Source organism: Oncorhynchus masou, chromosome 32, assembly GCF_036934945.1.
Source record: "Oncorhynchus masou masou isolate Uvic2021 chromosome 32, UVic_Omas_1.1, whole genome shotgun sequence".
In the NCBI taxonomy this organism is placed as follows: domain Eukaryota; kingdom Metazoa; phylum Chordata; class Actinopteri; order Salmoniformes; family Salmonidae; genus Oncorhynchus; species Oncorhynchus masou.
The window spans coordinates 18,365,728-18,389,227 of NC_088243.1; the positions used below are offsets into that span (position 1 = coordinate 18,365,728).

Sequence of the window (23,500 nt, forward strand, 5' to 3'; positions counted from 1 at the left end):
TCCCGCACTGCCATTTCAGATGTGATTCCATATCAAATTGTTTCTTAACGCGATTTGATGACAGTCTGAAATCCAATCATCTAAACCTCTTAAATGACATGAACACAATCAGCACAATCCCTGGTCCACTGATGGGGCCAGAACCTCTGTCATCGCCCGGGCCCTTTCACTCACAGTCACACATACGCAGTCTGCCACTGCCTACCACAATGATCAACTGACACATGGTTGTCTTTTTTATGTACTACTTTCTTTTCACGGTTCTTTTCTAATTGTACAACATTTTGTTAAGTACATGTACATGACTTTGACATGGCATATTGTGTTATTTTGTGTGTGTGCCAATGTCATCGATCACATTGAATGTCACAGTGAACAACGGGGTGGGGTGGGGGGGGGGCTCTACTGGCTATACAAACGCCTATAATGTAGCACATACAGTACAGTAAACTTAAATGAACCTGTTTTAATTTCTTACCACAATTTTATTTTCCTCGTCCAGATTAAAGTACATCGTCATTTTGATGATGAGGAAATGATTCTATCTCTGGAAATGTAATAGAGGACCGTGAATGCTCTCAAAAGCACAAGGCCATCAACGACGATGGAAACATAGTAAATGCTACTAAAATACTATCATGTTTTACATCTTACTGCAATGTAAACCCTTTTTGCCTTGAGTCATCCTTCGTTTGTTAGAGAAAACTTTCAGAACTGTACAACCACACCCTAAAACCTTCCCTGTGAGATTTAAATAACAGGAATCTTTCATCCCTCCCTTTCTACACAGAAAAATGATTTCCCTTCTTGTCTTTCTGATGTGGCATAATCATGTGTGATCTTTTCAACAAAGAGTGGCCAGCGGTCTTATTCATTTTCCCATCCATGTTTAAGCAAGGACACCAAATCAACATTTTGACTGGTGGTAATTGCAAAGCCACCATGGTTCGATACACATGACCTTTACTCCCTTTAAAGTCATTTCCATTTTAAGCAAAAAGAGCTTGTTAATTGCAAAAAGGCAAAAGAATAAATATATTTTTCTTCAACATGTCATGTTTCTTTGAGGACAATGTAGGAATGCATTTCCATTCTAATTTAATAATCACATCAGTCAAGTCTGAAGCTTTCATCAACAATAAGAATCAAAAAGATACTGAGATAGTAGTGTGCTATAACATGCAGTACTTGTATTCTGCAGTCTGCTAGATCTACATACAGCATGGATATATGGCTGCTGATGGCTGAGGAAGCTGTTGTTACACAACTTGATGTGTTATGTAATATTCACAGTCTTTTTATAAACAATATACCATTTTATTTTTTCTGTCAGAGTTGCTCTGATGTAAGAACACACTTATCATCAACAAACATGCATCTTCCATAAGACCAAATGGGCAATTACAGTAAAGAGTCGTCAAGGCTAGTCTAGTCTAGGCAATCAGGGAAAGGTTGATTGGCTGTTGAGCACTGTGTATGTGTGCATGCCTGTGTGTGAGCAAAAGTGTGTGCGTGTGCCAAAGTGTGTGTGACTGTGTGTACATGCATCCATATGTATGTGTGTGTGTGTGAGAACGAGCATGGGTGTGTGGGGGAGAGGGACGTACCTCCACGGCTGAATCGCTGTTGGGCTCAGAGGATCATTTCTCTTATCCCATCATTGTCAGAATCATCAGCACCTCCTGTGAAAAACCCATTATTCATGCTAATGGCTGTGTCTGTGACTGGCAACACTCAACGTAGACTCAATGTAATGACTATAGAAATGACTATACTGTTGAGGATGTGTTCCAAATGTTACCCTATACCTATATAGTGCACTCATTGGGGAATAAGGTTGCCATTTGGACACTGACAGACACACTTTATGTAGCATTTTGTAGTTAACATTCAATGACTTCCCTAAACAAATGTTTTCATATAACCTCAATCAGTCTTGTAAATCAGCTGTTTTTCCCAGTGCTAACTCCTCGGATCCCCAATCATGGCCTCGGTCTTGTAAATCAGCTGTTTTTCCCAGTACTAACTCCTCGGATCCCCAATCATGGCCTCGGTCATGTAAATCAGCTGTTTTTCCCAGTGCTAACTCCTCGGATCCCCAATCATGGCCTCGGTCTTGTAAATCAGCTGTTTTTCCCAGTACTAACTCCTCGGATCCCCAATCATGGCCTCGGTCATGTAAATCAGCTGTTTTTCCCAGTACTAACTCCTCGGATCCCCAATCATGGCCTCGGTCATGTAAATCAGCTGTTTTTCCCAGTACTAACTCCTCGGATCCCCAATCATGGCCTCGGTCATGTAAATCAGCTGTTTTTCCCAGTACTAACTCCTCGGATCCCCAATCATGGCCTCGGTCATGTAAATCAGCTGTTTTTCCCAGTACTAACTCCTCGGATCCCCAATCATGGCCTCGGTCATGTAAATCAGCTGTTTTTCCCAGTACTAACTCCTCGGATCCCCAATCATGGCCTCGGTCATGTAAATCAGCTGTTTTTCCCAGTACTAACTCCTCGGATCCCCAATCATGGCCTCGGTCATGTAAATCAGCTGTTTTTCCCAGAACTAACTCCTCGGATCCCCAATCATGGCCTCGGTCTTGTAAATCAGCTGTTTTTCCCAGTACTAACTCCTCGGATCCCCAATCATGGCCTCGGTCTTGTAAATCAGCTGTTTTTCCCAGTACTAACTCCTCGGATCCCCAATCATGGCCTCGGTCTTGTAAATCAGCTGTTTTTCCCAGTACTAACTCCTCGGATCCCCAATCATGGCCTCGGTCATGTAAATCAGCTGTTTTTCCCAGTACTAACTCCTCGGATCCCCAATCATGGCCTCGGTCATGTAAATCAGCTGTTTTTCCCAGAACTAACTCCTCGGATCCCCAATCATGGCCTCGGTCTTGTAAATCAGCTGTTTTTCCCAGTACTAACTCCTCGGATCCCCAATCATGGCCTCGGTCATGTAAATCAGCTGTTTTTCCCAGTACTAACTCCTCGGATCCCCAATCATGGCCTCGGTCATGTAAATCAGCTGTTTTTCCCAGTACTAACTCCTCGGATCCCCAATCATGGCCTCGGTCATGTAAATCAGCTGTTTTTCCCAGTACTAACTCCTCGGATCCCCAATCATGGCCTCGGTCATGTAAATCAGCTGTTTTTCCCAGTACTAACTCCTCGGATCCCCAATCATGGCCTCGGTCTTGTAAATCAGCTGTTTTTCCCAGTACTAACTCCTCGGATCCCCAATCATGGCCTCGGTCTTGTAAATCAGCTGTTTTTCCCAGTACTAACTCCTCGGATCCCCAATCATGGCCTCGGTCTTGTAAATCAGCTGTTTTTCCCAGTACTAACTCCTCGGATCCCCAATCATGGCCTCGGTCTTGTAAATCAGCTGTTTTTCCCAGTACTAACTCCTCGGATCCCCAATCATGGCCTCGGTCTTGTAAATCAGCTGTTTTTCCCAGTACTAACTCCTCGGATCCCCAATCATGGCCTCCCAGACGCATCTCCCATTTAATGTTCCACTTGTGCATTTTTGATTTATAGTGTTGAGAAAATAAATGATCAACAATGAAGGATGTTTTGTATATTGTTTCAGGTGAATTGCATACAGAAAATGCATGTAATCAAAATGGTTTCCAATAGATGAAGTTTATTTCTCAACATGTCTGTATATGTATTGTTAACCATGCAGTCTAGCACTTTAACGCTGATAGTATTCCACATCACAGAACACTTTGCCACTAAACACAAAGCATGTACACCATCATGACACGTCAAGGTTGGACAACGTATACATATAGGCGGATGCCTGTTTCAACCTTGCTGTTGTTTCCCTTCTCTACATCTTTTGAACACCTAACTGGGGTAGCAGTGTTTCAACAAAAAAGGTATAAGAAATAACAACAGCAAGGCACACATTTTTAAAGTGTAAAACCTTCCCCCGGAGTTGTACCCTGCCTTTATGCTTTAGGAATAAAAAATTTAAAAGGAAATAGTAGATAGATGCTGAATTTAAGTCAACAGTCATCATCAATCTCTTACTACACAACACTGTTCAGCTGTTTCCAACCTGGGACGTGTTGCATAGATAGATCTACTTGCATTTGGCTTTCTTTATGACATAGGTCCAACTTCCATTTCCTCCATCAGTTGAGTGCCAAAACAATCCCTCTTTTTCCCTCTGGCTTTCTCTTTCTTAACACAAGTTGCCATGGAGCTGGAACTCTCAGAACGCTCTGGAACGTTCAGCAGTGCTGTTCTGTCCAGACAGGATGGAACTAACCACCAAACAGCAGCTCTCAAAGTACTCGCCCACTCCATGTGTCCTCTTCAAATGTGACCTTACCTTCTACTGATGCAGCAAACAAGGAACACTTGTGTCCTGGGCTTATAACATCTGCAGCTGGTTCTACAGTACTGGTGAAATAGTGAGAAATGCCATACAAACTGACAGAAGAAGTATGTGTCTGTGTGTGTTTGGTGAGGGTTTGGTGAAGGTTTGTATGGTTGGTGGCAGAGCAGTGAGGTAGCTCAGTTCCAGTCTGGGACGGATTGGAGGAGCAGAGGATGGTGCGGGTCACTGAGAGGTCAAAGGTCAGGGGTCAGCATTACAGTAGCCAGAAGAAAGAAGAGGAAGCTTGAGTAGCAGGCTAGAGAGAGCCATTGACCAGGGGAACAGGGGAGAGAGCCCACGCCACAGGCCTCCAGGATGGACACTGCACACAGACATGGACCATCCTCTCTCACAGCTGTGCCCTGGAGTTGGCTGAGGCTACACTCCCAGACAATCTCTGTAAGACAAGAAGACAAAGATACATATAGTACAAATGTCAGTCAAGTTACCATTACACAATGTCTGTTCTGGAGCTATTTTCACTTTTTTTTCTAATTTAGTAATGACCAGCTCACACAAACACTGCCAGTGATATATTACAATAGTACATCGTACTGTATATTCCCCAAAACACATATGAAGTGTGAATATTTGAAACCTTTGTCCTCAATGTACAATGTTCAACAAACCACGCTGTGACGCAATACCTCTGTAGTACAGTCAACAACACCATTTACATTAGTCTCTAAACCACAGACCATGGTACAGACTGACTGATTCATTCAGCAGTGCTTCATGGTCTGTATTCACCATAGGACTAATCACACCTGTTCCACTTTTATAGTGGTGTGGCGTGCAGCGGGGCTGAACAGGTGGGCCGGACGAGATGGCAGGAGGTGGGTCAGATGCAGCTGTACATCACTACTGGGTGTACTAGTTGTGTTCGCTGAGGCTGGCATTGGACCGTATGGAGACAGTGGGGGAGAGGGGGGACAGGAGGGACTCACAGAGAGGAGACAGCAGAGTGTTTAGCCCCAGGGGTGCCAATGGGGGATGACATCCCCACATAACTAATAACTAAATACACAGCCTAGTCTTCTTACAAATAGCCTACAGTATTTTAATGGCATGCAACTCTCCCTGCAGAAACAGTTGGTTCATACTATTGCAGCTGATACTGAGGAGTGGAGAAATACAGCTCTGAGGTGATTGGCCTTTTGTGGCACACAATTATATATCATTGAGAAAAGGTCATTCTGCCTTTGTGGTGAGTGAGTTGTAGTTGAGTAAGGCTAAATACCTACACGTATTACAATTATTTTTGTAAGGCTAAAACCATACTGTTTACAAGTATTTTAGTAAGGCTAAATTCATACAGTATTACAAGTATTTTAGTAAGGTTAAATTCATACAGTATTACAATAATTGTAGTAAGGCTAAATGCCTAAAAGTATTACACGTATTTTAGTAAGGCTAAATTCATACAGTATTCAAATAATTGTGGAAAGGCTAATTGCCTACAAGTATTACAAGTATTTTAGGAAGGCTACATTCATACTGTACTACAATAATTGTAGTAAGGCTAAATGCTTACTGTATAAGAATTATTTTTGTGCTGACAGCAGTGAGTACATGTGATTTTGTTCAAGGACTCAGCAGGGATTGGAATGAAACTGTGAAGTCATTGATGTATTCTTATTCTTAAGGATGACTGAGGCACTTGAATCATAACATTGTTTGACTACTCAACCCAAGGCTCTCATTCTTACAGCAGTTTCTGATGAAGGCATGAAAGAGAGTAATGAAAGGGTATAATGCAACGGCTAACCCCAGACGATACATATCCCTTATAAGATAATACATAGTTTTCAAACCAATTTGCTGGTAAAGGAAAACTTTGTGGAGAGTAGAGTTCCTGTAATTTGAATCATAACATTGTTTAACTACTAGACTGAGGCACTTGAATCATTACATTGTTTAACTACTAGACTGAGGCACTTGAATCATTACATTGTTTAACTACTAGACTGAGGCACTTGAATCATAACATTGTTTAACTACTAGACTGAGGCACTTGAATCATTACATTGTTTAACTACGAGACTGAGGCACTTGAATCATAACATTGTTTAACTACGAGACTGAGGCACTTGAATCATAACATTGTTTAACTACTAGACTGAGGCACTTGAATCATTACATTGTTTAACTACTAGACTGAGGCACTTGAATCATAACATTGTTTAACTACGAGACTGAGGAACTTGAATCATTACATTGTTTAACTACTAGACTGAGGCACTTGAATCATTACATTGCCTAACTATTAGACTGAGGCACTTAGTCATGAATGCCAGAAATACGCTGTTACAGTTGAAGTCAGAAGTTTACGTACTCCTTAGCCAAATACATTTAAACTCAGTTTTTCACAATTCCTGACATTTTTTCCAAGTAAAAATTCCCTGTCTTTGGTCAGTTAGGATCACCACTTTATTTTAAGAATATGAAATGTCAGAATAATAGTAGAGTGAATTATTTATTTCAGCTTTTATTTCTTTCATTACATTCCCAGTTGGTCAGAAGTTTACATACACTCAATTAGTATTTGGTAGCATTGCCTTTAAATTGTTTAACTTGGGTCAATCGTGTCGGGGAGCCTTCTACAAGCTTCCCACAATAAGTTGGGTGAATTTTGGCCCATTCCTCCTGACAGAGCTAGTGAAACCGAGTCAGGTTTGTAGGCCTCCTTGCTCGCACACACTTTTTTAGCTCTGCCCACAAATTTTCTATAGGATTGAGGTCAGGGCTTAGTGATGGTGACTCCAATACCTTGACTTTGCTGTCCTTAAGCCACAACTTTGGAAGTATGCTTGGGGTCATTGTCCATTTGGAAGACCCATTTGCAACCAAGCCTTAACTTCCTGACTGATGTCTTGAGATGTTGCTTCAATATATCCACATAATTTTTCTACCTCATGATGCCATCTATTTTGTGAAGTGCACCAGTTCCTCCTGCAACAAAGCACTCCCACAACATGATGCTGCCACCCCCGTGCTTCACGGTTGGAATGATGTTCTTTGTCTTGCAGGCGTCCCCCTTTTTCCCTCCCAGAGGACATTTCTCCAAAAAGTACGATCTTTGTCCCTATGTGCAGTTGCAAACCATAGTCTGGCTTTTTTATGGCGGTTTTGGAGCAGTGGCTTCTTCCTTGCTGAGCGGCCTTTCAGGTTATGTCGATATAGGACTCGTATTACTGTGGATATAGATACTTTTGTACCTGTTTCCTCCAGCATCTTCACAAGGTCCTTTGCTGTTGTTCTGGGATTGATTTGCACTTTTTGCATCAAAGTACATTAATCTCTAGAAGACAGAACGCGTCTCCTTCCTGTGTGGTATGACGGCTGCGTGGTCCCATGGTGTTTAAACTTGCGTACTATTGTTTGTACAGATGAACGTGGTACCTTCAGGTGTTTGGAAATTCTTCCCAAGGATGAACCAGACTTGTGGAGGTCTACAAAAAAATTCTGAGGTCAGTTCTTTTGATTTTCCCATGATGTCAAGCAAAGAGGTACTGGGTTTGAAGGTAGGCCTTGAAATACATCCACAGGTACACCTCCAATGGACTCAAATGATGTCAATTAGCCTATCAGAAGCTTCTAAAGCCATGACATACTTTTCTGGAATATTTCCAAGCTGTTTAAAGGCACAGTCAACTTAGTGAATGTAAACTTCTGACCCACTGGAATTGTGACACAGTCAATTATAAGTGAAATAATCTGTCTGTAAACAATTGTTGGAAAACTTACTTGTGTCATGCACAAAGTAGATGTCCTAACCAACTTGCCAAAACTATAGTTTGTTAACAAGACATTTGTGGAGTGGTTGAAAAATGAGTTTTAATGACTCCAACCAAAGTGTATGTAATCTTCCGACTTCAACTGTATGTCTCATCATTGAACATGTTCTGCAGACAGGGGTGAAAAGAAGAGAGTACTTTTTTTAAATGAATGGTAAAACTTCTTTTTAATGTGCTTGCTGGCAGTATGGAATGAGGCGGAAAATGTGTTTGCAATCGAATGCTACGACGAGAGTGAGAAACCCTTTTGGCCATTTTCCCAGGTAAAGTACACAGCCCGAGAGGGTGTGTGTGCCCATGCGTGTGTGTGTGTGTGTTGCGGTACTCATCATACTGTAGTACCCTGACCTGGGGCCTGGCAGTTCCAGTCTTTGAAGCAGATGAGTTGTCAGAGACAGGGCCACTACCCCAGGGGCGCAGGCCCCCGACCTCCCCACAACCTTGGACTGACCTTGGAGACTGTGGAGAGGAGAGAGTATAGAGAGGGGGAGAGAGAGAGAGAGAGAGACGGGGTGAGGAGAGAGCGATAGAGAGAGGGAGAAATAGAGAGGTGGGAGAGGAAGAGAGAGTGAGAGAGAGAAAATAAATCAAACCACAAACCAAATTATTGGCAGTTTTATATTTTCTGTAGTCCTTTCTAATCAACTCTATTAGTTACAATATTTCTTTAGTTACAACGCATAGCTACAGGATATGAGGAAATAACATAGGGTCAGACTTAAAACAACAAGTAGCTAATGGAAAACAATTCCCTCTTCACTTTAAATTGTTGCTGAGAATTGTCTTAACAGATTTGAAAATAATCTGTTTGTAAAGATCTGTCTATCAATTGTCTGTAACAGAATCATTACATCTTCCACAGCTCACACTACCCCACCTTTAGCTTCCTTTGTTGGATGTTTTTATAATTACGGCAGTTTACAAGGTAATCACTTAATTATTCACCAATTGACACAGCCAGATAACAGTGTGATAGAAGGTCAGGCATCAGGTTTCTGAAGAGAACAGCCAGAGAAGTGGCAACTTAGCATATGAAATAGAGCAACCTCTTAAAAGGACACAAACACATGGTAATTCAGTCATGAAATTAAATAATGGTTCTTCGCCGGGAATTCTTGCTTATGAATCATAATGTAATCTGACTGATTATGATTATTCTGTTCCGTAGACCTTAACATTCTAAACCGGAGGATGCTAAGCAAATCCCTCTTCCATCGACACTTCAGGGGAAGAAGAGGAGGAGGAGGGGATGAATGAAGGAGTGAATAAAAATATCTCCCCAATATTTAGTCACAGATATGAATACATAACAGGCTGAAATGCGCACCAGTCCCATTACGTGGAGATAGGTGGGTGGGTGTATGAAGGGTGTAATGTCTAACTCACCTGCTTCTGTTTATGACTTGACTTGACTTCCTGAAGAGAGCTGAAGCCTTTCCTGACATTCTTCTGTTTCATCCACTGTGAAGTAGATCCTTTTTCATCCGAATCACACTTTCTTATTGGGGGACAGAGGCTGCCTTCCTCTTTTAAAGGATTTGTACTGGAGCAAGATACTCTTATCTTAGTCATTACAGGGGAAATGTTAGATTCAAACATTTCAGTATCTGCTAAACATTCAACAGTATCTATCAGAGTTTCACATGGTAACGGATTAAGATAGGAAGCCTCATCATGGCACTGTAGCTGTCTCCCAGCTATACTTCCAGGAGAAATACCATGTTCTTCTTGGTATTCATTGCAGGCGGGCAGAGGCGCTTGGCTCGGACTCTGGCTTTGGGCAGCGGGAGAGGGAGAGGAGGAGTAGTAGTCAATTAATTTGGGACTGTGCCTCCTTTGCCTCTTGGTGACAGCCATACTGTAGCGGAGAGGAGGTCCAAGGTACACTTTCTCAGGACAGGCCTCGAACAGAATCTCCTCGTCCCTGATGTCTGGGGTAGGCGACAGTAAGGGGGTGGTGCTCTTGCTGTCTATACAGGCGCTAACCTCTCCACAGTCCGAGTCGTGGGAGGAGATAGACAGGTAGGAGTAGAAGTCTCCCTTGTGGAGGTGGATGGTCCGGTGGGAGTGCTCCAGGACTTTGTCCCTGATCTGGGCTCCAGTCTGGCCGGGTCTTTCTTTGTCCTCCGCCTGGCTCTCCTTGTTCTTCAGAGCCACCGAGGCCATGTTGATGATCTCCATCACAAAGTTGTGCACGTTCTCCTGGCTCTTTTGGTCCTGGCGTGGGGGCGCCTGGGGGTGGGGGTGGCTGCAGCAGGGATGGTCTGAGTTGGGATCTGGGATGGGTTTGGCATCTCTAATGCTCTGCTGGGTGTGGACATCACAGAGGAATGAAGATAAGAGATTCTCCTGACTGCTGTTTCCAGAACAGGGTGGATTCTGCAGGGCGTGGTGGGAGCCACCGCGGTCCTCCAGTGGGGAGAGAGAGGGGGAGGAGTGGCTGGAGCTCTGGCATGGGATTTCCCCTCTGAGCTGGCTCTCTGGAGAGGACTCCTTGGCCTGGAGCTGGGACAGCATCTCACACGAGGATGGCTTGGTGGCAGTGGCCATTCCCATGCCCCTCAGCTGGTCTCCTCCATTCACCACTGACTCGTTCACATAACAGTTTTTGAAGGACTCCCCTTTCTTGGTGAAAAGGCTCCCCTCCTCTCGTAACAACTCATCATCCTCATCCTTCCCTTTGATGTGAGAGTTTTCCACATTCCCGTTCTCCATGTCATCTACAAACTGGCTGATATACCTCCGCGTGGCGTTCTTCCTGTTGGTGTTCACCACGTCAGGCAGCGTTCCGAGACACTCTTTCTTCACGGTGCTGTTGGTGTGGGACTCCAGGAGCCTCAGCGATGAGCGGTTTAGGAAGGAGCAGTGCTCGTTGCCTACAGACAGCCTGTTGGTGCGGTCTTTGGATAGGATGTCACACTGCAGCTCGTCCCCTAGAGGGTCATACCCTTGGTTCTTGTCCCTGCCAGACTGGGACTGCTGCTGAGAGCAGGATGGATTGTGGATCCAGTTGTGGAACTCGTTCTTCATGTACTCCATGCCTAGGCCTAAGGAGCCCTCCATGTTCTCCTCCTCGGAGGCGACTGACCTGTCCTCCTCCTCATCCTCCTTGATACCCAGCTCCTCTTCAGTCAGGGTCAGCGTGGAGCTAGACAGAAGGTCACTGTCCTCCTCCTCATCCTCCTTGATACCCAGCTCCTCTTCAGTCAATGTCAGCGTGGAGCTAGACAGAAGGTCGCTGTCATCCTCATCATCTGTACAGGCAGAGGTGCATGACACGTTGACCACCATGCTGATGCTGGCGTCTGCCTCGTCGTGACCCCCATGGCCTCCGTGGTGACCCCCTGGCTGGGCCCGGTGGTGGTGCTTCCTGAAGGAGGCGTTGGAGTCCAGCAGGTAGCAGCGGTTCCTCAGTATGGCCAGGTCCTCAGAGCCCACCGACGAGTCCTCTGTGCTGCTCAGCTCTGTCAGAGAAGCAGCCCAGCTCTCATTGACGGAGGAGGGGGAACCATCTCGGCCCCCTGAGAGGCACTCAGCGTGCCCAGGCCCCCAAGAATCATACCCCACCCCAGGGTGGCACAGGGAGCTGCTGCTCTGCAGAGTGATGTCAGAGATGCTGCGTGTCATCTTTAGGTCGTGTAGCGGGGTCTGGATGTTCTCCAGGCGTTTGAGGAGCTCCAGAGTCCTGCGGCTCAGTTCCCCTGTGGTGCCCAGGCCCAGCTCCCTCAAGCTGCCCTGGCTGCCTCCTTCTCCCTCGGCCTCCTCCCAGCTCTTACATGGAGCTAGCCAGCTCTCCAGAGACGTGGAGCGCTGCAGAGTGTCTTTGCCGGATGGAAATAGCTCCCCCACTGCATACAGGGACTCCAGGGAGGATCCTTGGGACAGATGGGGTATCTCTCTGTCTCTACGGCCCTTCACCCCTGTCACTCTTCTCTCATCTTCCTCCTCGGAGTCAGGGCTGATAAGAATCTCCACGTTGGACTCTCTCCCGTGTCTCCTCCGGTTCTCTCCTCCTCCACCTCCCTCCTCTCCTCCTCCTCCGCCTCTCTTCTTCTTCTCTGCTTTGCATCTGTTCTGGTCTTGATCTCTCAGTGCCGTCACAGACCCACAGTCCCCATACAGCGCTACCTTGTTGGCCTGCTCTAGGATCCTGTCAATGTCCTCGTCACACAACCTGTCCCCCTCGTCGTCGTCTTCCCCAGGCGAGTTGACTCCTGGGGGGGGTCTGAGGTAGGTGCTGCCTCCTCTCCATGGGTCATCTAGACAGACCACGGAGTTGGCAGTAGACTCTGTCTCGCCCCCACTGACTATCCCGCTCTCGCTCTCTGATCTGCGTGCGGACCCCCCGCCACGTCCCCCCTGCTTTCCCCACCAAACAGACCCCCGAGGAGGTCTGGCAGGGATTCCACAGATGAGAAGGAGGAGTCTTTGCTCAGGCTCTTCAGAAGAGGCTGCTTCCTCCCAGCTTTGACTGGAGAAGAGGTCTTGTGTACGGAGGGGTAGTGAGGCTGTCTGTAAAGCTGCACATTATGCAGGCTGTACACCTGATAGACACTGGGATGGTGAGAAGACAGAGGCGTCATTCTAGACGATTCGTTCAAGGACATCCCTCGCCGAGTGACACGCGGGCTCGACTCGGACATGTCATAGTCTAAACCAGCCCCAGGGGATCCAGGACATGATTCACATTCAGCATTTTGTTTGTCATCAAATTCCTGTGGCTCCATGTACTCCACAATGGCCATGTCCATTTCATCCCACTCCCAGGAGTCCTCAGCTGGGCCGTGGAGGTCCATGAGTCCAGCCTCTACGATGTTCTCCGGGACCTTCAGAGAGATAAATGGGAGAAGCTCAAATTTACCGGTTCAAAATTAATAAAAAAATAAAAAGCTGTTCCATTATTTTGTATACTAGGTTAATACTTGGGGAGATAGCAAAGCATTGAATAGCACAACCTCTAAAAAGTGCATCGTCTTAAAATGTGCTTAGACACAGACATTTTGCTAAGGAAGACACAATTCTACAAATTGCTTGGCATCTCATTAATATAAGAGAGAGGGCCTATTTATATGAACCATTTTTATCTTATTAATCTAATAAAGTGGTAAATCTAGCACTTTCTACATGGCACACCCTCTGTAAGGAATTTCTATTAGACTTCTGTTTATTCTCTTCTTGCTGATAAGGGAAATCCGAATGACTATAAGCTGGGGTTGCTAATGCAGGATAGAAACCTTCATCTGTGAATCAATAAGCCTTAGCTAACCTAGCTAACACTGAACTAAATGATGCACATAGGCCTATAGTATAGAACCAAATGGTCACAACAAAAGGAGCAGTAGCTCGCCAGTCTTATCAAGACCTTCACCTGATAACCAACTAATAAGACAAAGACAAGAACCCAGAATCCACTTCCAGAAAGCAGAATAATTGTTTTTAAACATCTTGTGTTCCATCCACCTCCTCGGCCGGGACACGGAATGGTAAAAGATTCTCAAAATACCCAAAATGAAACCTTTTCTCATTTTCATAAATGGGGCATCTAGAGAAGGGACTAGTGCAGTCGTGACCACACTCCTTCTATCATCGAGCAAAGTGTTTCATTTCTAAACAAAGGGCATATGTTCCCCTTATTCAGGACATATCCCCCAGGTAAACCTGTCCTTCAGTCTGCAAAGTCTACTTGTCTTCTGTCTCTGCTGTACTGGAATTGATATAACAGAGTAGACAACCAGACAAACTTCAAAACTCGGCCTGCCTTTTTCCTCTTCCCCACATGCACCCGGTTCCACAGTAGCACGTTGCAGTCCCCCCAGGAATGCAGACAAGAGGACAGAGAGAGAGAGTGAGGGCGAATGAGAGAATATGTCCATCTGATCTTACATAAGGGATGTGTGGTGGTGTTGGTGGTGGGGATTTCACTACAGATTTAATGGTGATTCCACCTGTTCTCCACATTACACAAACACACTGAAGGAAACGGAGGTACTTTACAGTAATAAACCCCTTTTAAACAAGTCTCTTTTGCAATTTTTGGAGCTAAGCCTTTACGCATTGATGATCAAAAGGGGGGTTGTGTACAGAATAGTCTGAAGCTGCCAGACATTACACTGCCTGTGTACCAATTTAACCCCCATTTCCTATATAGTGCTCTATATAGGGCTAGGGCAAAAAACTAAATGTGCACCCCTTGGGGTTCCCAGTACCGAGCTTGGGAACACTGCCCTACATAGTGCACTACTTTTGACCAGGGCCTATGGGGAATAGGGTGCCATTTGGGACGTATAGCTCACATATCCTGGTGTACTACAGCCACTTTCCCTGCAGTATACCTCACTATTATTAATCCATCCTAGTTACAGTGCAAAACATTTCCTTCTCTGTTGCTGGCCTAAATAACTTACCCCTGGACAGCTCACTTTGAGAGGAATAATATCACTCATAAATAGCTCGTTCTAGAGTTGGGGAGCTTCTTTACACGACATAAACGTAACCTTCATGACTGAAACTAGCTGGCTAGTTGCTAGTTCATAAATGTATATCCACGTGACCAGCTGTACCTACTCGGTCAATTCTGAGAAAACCAGGAGACACCCAGGTCTCTTGAGGTGTGGTCAACCATCCCTGGAATAGGAGTCTTTACAGTCAGACCTGTATGAGCTCTGCCATGCGGGGTCAGGCTGAGTCACCTGGTCTGAGTGCAGGTATATGTTACGTGCAATGCCTTCAGAAAGTATTCAGACCCCTTAACTTTTTCCACATTTTGTTACATTACAGCCTTATTCTAAAATGGATTAAATAAATAAAAATCCTTAGCAATCTACACACAATACCTCATTGTGACAAAGTGATAAGTTTTTTCAAAATTTTAGCAAATGTATTAAATATTTCAAACAGAAATACCTTATCTACATAAGTATTCAGGCCCTTTTCTATGAGAATCGAAATTGAGCTCAGGAGCAACCTGTTTCCACTGATCATCCTTGAGATGTTTCTACAACTTGATTGGAGTCCACTTGCGGAAAATTAAATTGATTGGACATGATTTGAAAGGCACACACCTGTCTATATAAGGTCCCACAGTTGACAGTGCATGTCAGAGCAAAAACCAAGCTATGAGGTCAAAGGAATTATCCGTAGAACTCCAAGACAGGCAACTAAAGTACTCTCAGACCATGGGAAACAAGATTATCTAGTCTGATGAAACCAATATTGAACTCTTTGGCCTGAATGCCATGTGTCACGTCTGGAGGAAACCTGGCACCATACCAACGGTGAAGCATGGTGGTTAATCCAGTTTAGAATAAGGCTGGAATGTAGCAAAATGTGGAAAAAGTCAAGGGGTCTGAATACTTTCTGAATGCACTGTATATTGCAAATTCCAACCTCTTACCATATTGTGTCAGGTCAGTATCTTAATAGCATTTGAACCATATGGGGTGCAAAGCAGGGTGTGAGGTCCCACCTGATCTGTCCCCAGGGCCCGCCGGAGGTGGGTCTGCCACTGCTGCACCTGCATAACGATGGCCTCCCAGCGCCGCTCCAGGTTGACGGTCAGCAGCTGCAGCTGTAGGGCCTGTTGCTCTGAGTCTGGACCGCTCTGCTGCTCCTGCTCCTCCTGCAGCCGCTGGGACAGCTTCAGTAACGAGGACACGCCCTTGCGCCTCCCACACACCTCCAGACACAGAGACTGGAGAAGGGAGGGGGTGGAGAGGAGGAGAGAGGAGGGGGTGGAGGAGGAGAGAGGAGGGGGTGGAGGAGGAGAGAGGAGGGGGTGGAGAGGAGAGAGGAGGGGGTGGAGGAGGAGAGAGGAGGGGGTGGAGGAGGGTGGAGGAGGGTGGAGGAGGAGAGAGGAGGGGGTGGAAGAGGAGAGAGGAGGGGGTGGAGGAGGGGGATGGAGGAGGAGAGAGGAGGGGTTGGAGAGGAGAGAGGAGGCGGTGGAGGAGGAGAGAGGAGGGGGGGTGGAGGAGGAGAGAGGGGAGGGGATGGAGGAGGAGAGAGGAGGGGGTGGAGGAGGAGAGAGGGAGGGGGTGGAGAGGAGAGAGGAGGCAGTGGAGGAGGAGAGAGGAGGGGGTGGAAGAGGAGAGAGGGGGGGTGGAGGAGGAGAGAGGAGGGGATGGAGGAGGAGAGAGGGAGGGGGTGGAGGAGGAGAGAGGAGGGGGTGGAGGAGGAGAGAGGGAGGGGGTGGAGGAGGAGAGAGGAGGGGTTGGAGAGGAGAGAGGAGGCGGTGGAGGAGGAGAGAGGAGGAGGGGGTGGAGGAGGAGAGAGGAGGGGGTGGAGGAGGAGAGAGGAGGGGATGGAGGAGGAGAGAGGAGGGGTTGGAGAGGAGAGAGGGAGGGGTGGAGGAGGAGAGAGAGGAGGGGGTGGAGGAGGAGAGAGGAGGGGATGGAAGAGGAGAGAGGAGGGGGTGGAGGAGGAGAGAGGAGGGGTTGGAGAGGAGAGAGGAGGGGATGGAGGAGGAGAGAGGAGGCGGTGGAGCAGGAGAGAGGAGGGGGTGGAGCAGGAGAGAAGAGGGGGTGGAGGAGGAGAGAGGAGGGGGTGGAGGAGGAGAGAGGAGGGGGTGGAGGAGGAGAGAGGAATGAGAAAGAGGGGAAAAGGCAGGGGAAAGGCAAAAGAAAGACGGAGAATTAAAAAAAAACTGAAACCTCACAACTTCCCATTAGTGTACAGTAGGTTTTAAGAGGACCAGTTACAGTAGTCTTTGTAACCATACTAATTGGCACCATGCATAGGTGAGGAGTGGAGGACTCATGAATACCAGTATAGTTCAAAGCGTTAGCAGAAGCAGTGACAGCCCAAAACCTGCTAATGAACCTAGCCATACTAAATTATCGTAATTTTTCACTCTCTATAAATCCTCCAAATGTGTGATTTTAACATGTGCATTTTATTATTCTTTTCCCTACTGCTTCTACTGCTGCTTCTTAGATGTGTCTTAATGCAACCCAGAACCAAACTGCATCCCAAATGACACAAATATTCCCTATGGGCCCTGGTCAAAACTAGTGCAGTAAATAGGGAAGAGGGGGCCATGTGAGACACAAACCTGGCCTCTCTGTTTCTCTCCACAGCCACACGGGCGACCAGGGACTACCCTCACTCCCCCCCTGACTAGCCTCACTCCCTCCCTGACTACCCCCCTGACTGCCCTCACTCCCCCCCTGACTACCCTCACAACCTCCCTGACTACCCTCACTCCCCCCCTGACTACCCTCACTCCCCCCTGACCTCCTTCACTACCCCTGACTACCCTCACCCCCCTAACTACCCTCACTCCACCTTGATTACCCTCACTTCTCCCTGACTGCCCTCACAACCCCCCTGACTACCCTCACAACCTCCCTGACTACCCTCACTACCCCCTTACTACCCTCACTCCACCCTGATTACTCTCACTACCCCTATGACTACCCTTACTACTCCCCTGACTACCCTCACTACCTCCCTGACTACCCTTACTACTCCCCTGACTACCCTCACTACCCCCCGACTACCCTTACTACTCATCTACCCTCACTACCCCTCTGACTACCCTCACTACTCCACTGACTACCCTCACTACTCCCCTGACTACCCTCACTACTCCCCTGACTACCCTTACTGCTCCCCTACCCTCACTTGCCCCTGACTACCCTCACTACCCCCCGACTATCCTCACTACCCCCCGACTACCCTCACTACTCCCCTGACTACCCTCACTAGCCCCTGACTAACCTCACTACTTCCCTGACTACCCTTACTAGCCCCTGACGACCCTCACTACTCCCCTGACTAGCCTCACTAGCCCCTGACTACCCCCACTAGCCCCTGACTACCCTCACTACTTCCCTGACTACCCTTACTAGCCCCTGACGACCCTCACTACTCCCCTGACTAGCCTCACTAGCCCCTGACTACCCCCACTAGCCCCTGACTACCCTCACTACTCCCCTGACTACCCTCACTAGCCCCTGACTACCCTCACTAGCCCCTGACTACCCTCACTAGCCCCTGACTACCCTCACTACTCCCCTGACTACCCTCACTAGCCCCTGACTACCCTCACTAGCCCCTGACTACCCTCACTAGCCCCTGACTACCCTCACTACTCCCCTGACTACCCTCACTACTCCCCTGACTACCCTCACTACTCCCCTGACTACCCTCACTACCCCTGACTACCCTCACTAGCCCCTGACTACCCTCACTAGCCCCTGACTACCCTCACTTCCCCTGCACCCCTGATGAGGTTTCCACAACAATATGCCGTGTCAGGAGCATATAAATCAGGCTCCTAAGCCCTTTTATGCCTGTCATAAAGAGAAGAAATATTCAACATTAAAAGGGCAAAGCTTCCACTCTAGACTGCCTTAACTTTAATACTCTAGCTGCTGCAGCTTGTGGTGGTGTGATGTCATCATGGAACCTGAACTGCCACAACCAGAACACACTCTTAAACAGGGAGACACTGGTGTGTGTGTGTGTGTGTGTGTGTGTGTGTGTGTGTGTGTGTGTGTGTGTGTGTGTGTGCGTGCGTGCGTGCGTGCGTGCGTGCGTGCGTGCATGTGTGCGTGTGCGTGTGCGTGTGGCCCAGGCCAAGACCCCCCTTTTTAAATATGCAGCAATGATAGCGACTGGAGAACCAGAGCTCCTTTCTGTCTGTGTGCAAAAGGACATAATCATTGGGAGAACAATTTATGTAAATCCTGCTCGCTCTGCAAAGCATTCCCTTACATTAACTTTACATTTTACAATAAATATTAAACACTATTACATTTAAATTGTATTTTTCTCAGCAGTTTCCACCCTGTTTTAGCATATATTTACAGCCCTCCCTGGGCTTTTTAAACAGGTAATGTGATTGCAAAATGCAATGACTGTTCTGAGACAAAGGGCGATGGTTGTTGTCAGTGATAAAGTTATCCTGTACAATGTGCCATAGTTTTAGGTTTAGAGAGTCAGTGGCCCCTCGACAACAGACAGATGACTGAACAATACATACATATACACTACATGACCTGTTCGTCGAACATCTCATTCCAAAATCATGGGCTTGGTACCCCTGCTGCAATAACAGCCTCCACTCTTCTGGGAAGGCTTTCCTCTCGATGTTGGAACATTGCTGCGGGGACTCAGCCACAAGAGCATTAATTAGGTCAGGCACTGATGTTGGGCGATTAGGCCTGGCTCACAGTCCGCGTTCAAATTCATCCCAAAGGTGTTCGAGGGGGTTGAAGTCAGGGATCTGTGCAGGCCAGTCAAGTTCTTTCACACCGACCTCAACAAACCATTTCTGTATGGACTTTGCTTTGTGCATGGGGGCATTGTCATGCATAAACAGGAAAGGGCCTTTCCCAAACTGTTGACACAAAGTTGGAAGCACAGAATCATCTATAATGTCATTGTATGCGGTAGCGCTAAGATTTCCCTTCACTGGAACTAAGGGGCCTAGCCCAAACCATGAAAACAGCCCCAGACTATTATTCCTCCACCACCAAACTTGGCACTATGCATTCGGGCAGGTAGCATTCGTCTGTTGGACTGCCAGATGGTAAAGCGTGATTCATCCCTTCAGAGAATGTTTCCACTGCTCCAAAGTCCAATAGCGGCAAGCTTTACACCACTTCAGCCGACGCTTGGAATTGCGCATGGTGATCTTAGGCCTGTGTGTGGCTTTTTGGCCATCAAAACCCATTTCATGAAGCTCCCGACAAACAGTTCTTGTGCTAACACTGCTTCAAAAGGCAGTTTAGAACTCGGTAGTGAATGTTGAAACCGAGGACAGGCGATTTTTATGCGCTATGCACTTCAGCACTCGGTGGTCCCGTTCTGTGAGCTTGTGTGGCTTACCACTTCGCGGCTGAGCCGTTGTTGCTCCTAGCCTTTTCCACGTCACAATACCAACACTTACAGTTGACCAGGGCAGTTCTAACAGGGCAGAAATCTGATGAACTGACTGATTGGAAAAGTGGCATCCTATGACGGTGCCATGTTGAAAGTCACTGAGCTCTTCAGTAAGGCCATTTTACTGCCAATGTTTGTCTATGGAGATTGCATGGCTGTGTGCTCCATTTTATACACCTGTCATTAACGGGTGTGGCTGAAATAGCCAAATCCTCTAATTTGAAGGGGTGTCCACATACCTTTGTATATATAGGGTAGGCTGCATCCCAAATTTGCACCCATATTCCTATATATTCCTATTTTTGACCAGAGCTCTATAGACCCTAGTCAAAATTACTGCACTATTGTATATAAAGAATATTGTGCCATTTGAGACAAAGTCATATTGTAGGTACACTGAGATGCACTCAGATAGATTCAGATTATAACATACACCCTCAGCCACAATACAGGGTCATTGCAATGGGTAAAAGTACTAGCTCCTAAAGCTGCTTATTTCTCTCTCGGTGGTTCTTATGTACCTGTCACAGGCGGCTGGTGGCACCTTAATTGGGGAGCATGGGCTGGAACGGTATAAATTAAATGCTATCAAACAAGTGGCTTCCATGTGTTTGATACCATTTCATTTACTCCATTCCAGTCATTATTATGAGCTGTCCTCCCCTCAGCAGCATCCTGTGGTACCTGTAGGTAGTCTATGTCAATCCAAGTAAAGGCAACTCATATCAATATCAGCTACTACTGCTCCACATTGTTAGACTAAAGAGCTAATAACTAGGGCCAATAGCATCATGCTAAATAAATGGGCATTGCTAGACTAAAGCGCTAATAACTAGGGCCAATAGCATCATGCTAAATAAATGGGCATTGTTAGACTAAAGAGCTAAAAACTAGGGCCAATAGCATCATGCTAAATGGGCATTGTTAGACTAAAGAGCTAAAAACTAGGGCCAATAGCATCATGCTAAATAAATGGGCATTGTTAGACTAAAGAGCTAAAAACTAGGGCCAATAGCATCATGCTAAATAAATGGGCATTGTTAGACTAAAGAGCTAAAAACTAGGGCCAATAGCATCATGCTAAATAGGCATTGTTAGACTGAAGAGCTAAAAACTAGGGCCAATAGCATCATGCTAAATAAATGGGCATTGTTAGACTAAAGAGCTAAAAACTAGGGCCAATAGCATCATGCTAAATGGGCATTGTTAGACTAAAGAGCTAAAAACTAGGGCCAATAGCATCATGCTAAATAAATGGGCATTGTTAGACTAAAGAGCTGAAAACTAGGGCCAATAGCATCATGCTAAATAAATGGGCATTGTTAGACTAAAGAGCTGAAAACTAGGGCCAATAGCATCATGCTAAATAAATGGGCATTGTTAGACTAAAGAGCTGAAAAGTAGGCCAATAGCATCATGCTAAATAAATGGGCATTGTTAGACTAAAGAGCTAAAAACTAGGGCCTATAGCATCATGCTAAATAAATGGGCATTGTTAGACTAAAGAGCTAATAACTAGGGCCAATAGCATCATGCTAAATAAATGGGCATTGTTAGACTAAAGAGCTGAAAACTAGGGCCAATAGCATCATGCTAAATGGGCATTGTTAGACTAAAGAGCTGAAAACTAGGGCCAATAGCATCATGCTAAATGGGCATTGAAATATCGAGCTTTTTACATTTTCAGACTCCTTCCTCACAAATCCTTCGGCCTCATTCTTTCTGCATTACTGGGTTTCATAAACTGATTTCTCCTCCCCATTGAGTCTTAGCCTTATTGACACAGAGGCTAGGGGTATAGTCTGCCAATATTTGCTAAAAAGCTTTTCCAAATACATGGAGCACTGGTGGAGTGGCCTGCTTTCCCGCTGTATGCAGAGAGAGAACCATACAATGAGTCCATTTCAGGCCGAGCGTCGGGAAGGGCTACCAGTCAGCACTGCTGAGAACCTGGCGTCTCTCCAAGATGCTCTATTGTCCCTATCCTGATATCAGAAACCCCCAACAAAAAAAGACAACAAAACCGAGCCATCTCTCAACTGAACTGAATTGTCCAGCCTACATAGTTGCAGGAAGTAGGGGTGCTGAGTGTGCTCTAGCACCCCCTAAAAAATCTACATCCATCTACATTTATCAGGTGCTTTTTAATAAAGGAATCTCAGGATTCTGGTAATATGCAATGCGGGTCGGCCCGGCAACTCAATCTAGAGGCTGTTAGAGGAGACTATAGATGTGTTCCAAATGGCACCCTATTTCCTATATAGCGCACTATCCAATAGGTCCTGGTCAAATGTAGTGTATTGTATATAGGGAATAAGGTGCCATTTGGGATGCAACCTATTAGAGATCAGTATTTAGAGCTCATCAGGTCCTCCTCAGTGTTCTATCACCGTATCACGTGTTCTATCACCGTATCACGTGTTCTATCACTGTGTTCTATCACCGTAACACTGTGTTCTATCACCGTATCACCGTGTTCTATCACCGTATCACCGTGTTCTATCACCGTATCACGTGTTCTATCACCGTATCACGTGTTCTATCACCGTATCACGTGTTCTATCACTGTGTTCTATCACCGTAACACTGTGTTCTATCACCGTATCACCGTGTTCTATCACCGTGTTCTATCACTGTGTTCTATCACCGTATCACGTGTTCTATCACTGTGTTCTATCACCGTATCACGTGTTCTATCACTGTGTTCTATCACCGTATCACCGTGTTCTATCACCGTATCACGTGTTCTATCACCGTATCACGTGTTCTATCACTGTGTTCTATCACCGTATCACTGTGTTCTATCACCGTATCACCGTGTTCTATCACTGTGTTCTATCACCGTATCACGTGTTCTATCACTGTGTTCTATCACCGTATCACGTGTTCTATCACCGTATCACGTGTTCTATCACTGTGTTCTAGCACCGTGTTCTATCACTGTATCACGTGTTCTATCACTGTGTTCTATCACTGTGTTCTATCACCGTGTTCTATCACCGCGTTCTATCACCGTGTTCTATCACTGTGTTCTATCACTGTGTTCTATCACCGTGTTCTATCACCGTATCACGTGTTCTATCACTGTGTTCTATCACTGTGTTCTATCACCGTGTTCTATCACTGTGTTCTATCACCGTGTTCGATCACCGTATCACGTGTTCTATCACTGTGTTCTATCACAGTGTTCTATCACCGTGTTCTATCACCGTATCACGTGTTCTATCACTGTGTTCTATCACAGTGTTCTATCACCGTGTTCTATCACTGTGTTATATCACCGTATCACCGTGTTCTATCACTGTGTTCTATCACCGTATCACCGTGTTCTATCACTGTGTTCTATCACTGTGTTCTATCACTGTGTTCTATCACTGTGTTCTATCACCGTATCACCGTGTTCTATCACCGTGTTATATCACCGTATC

General features: G+C 46.1%; 1 protein-coding gene across 1 annotated transcript in view; it reads right to left on the bottom strand.

Moving 5' to 3' along the window:
• Positions 1 to 3,634: 3,634 nt before the first annotated feature.
• The window catches only part of LOC135525661 (A-kinase anchor protein 6-like), a 277,280-nt gene continuing 257,414 nt past the window's right edge, over positions 3,635 to 23,500 (bottom strand). Inside the window, 6 exon segments of the mRNA XM_064953416.1 lie at positions 3,635 to 4,789; positions 5,160 to 5,284; positions 8,538 to 8,648; positions 9,576 to 12,559; positions 12,562 to 13,015; positions 15,655 to 15,879. Coding sequence (XP_064809488.1) covers positions 5,234 to 5,284; positions 8,538 to 8,648; positions 9,576 to 12,559; positions 12,562 to 13,015; positions 15,655 to 15,879 — 3,825 coding nt within the window. The 3' untranslated portion in view covers positions 3,635 to 4,789; positions 5,160 to 5,233.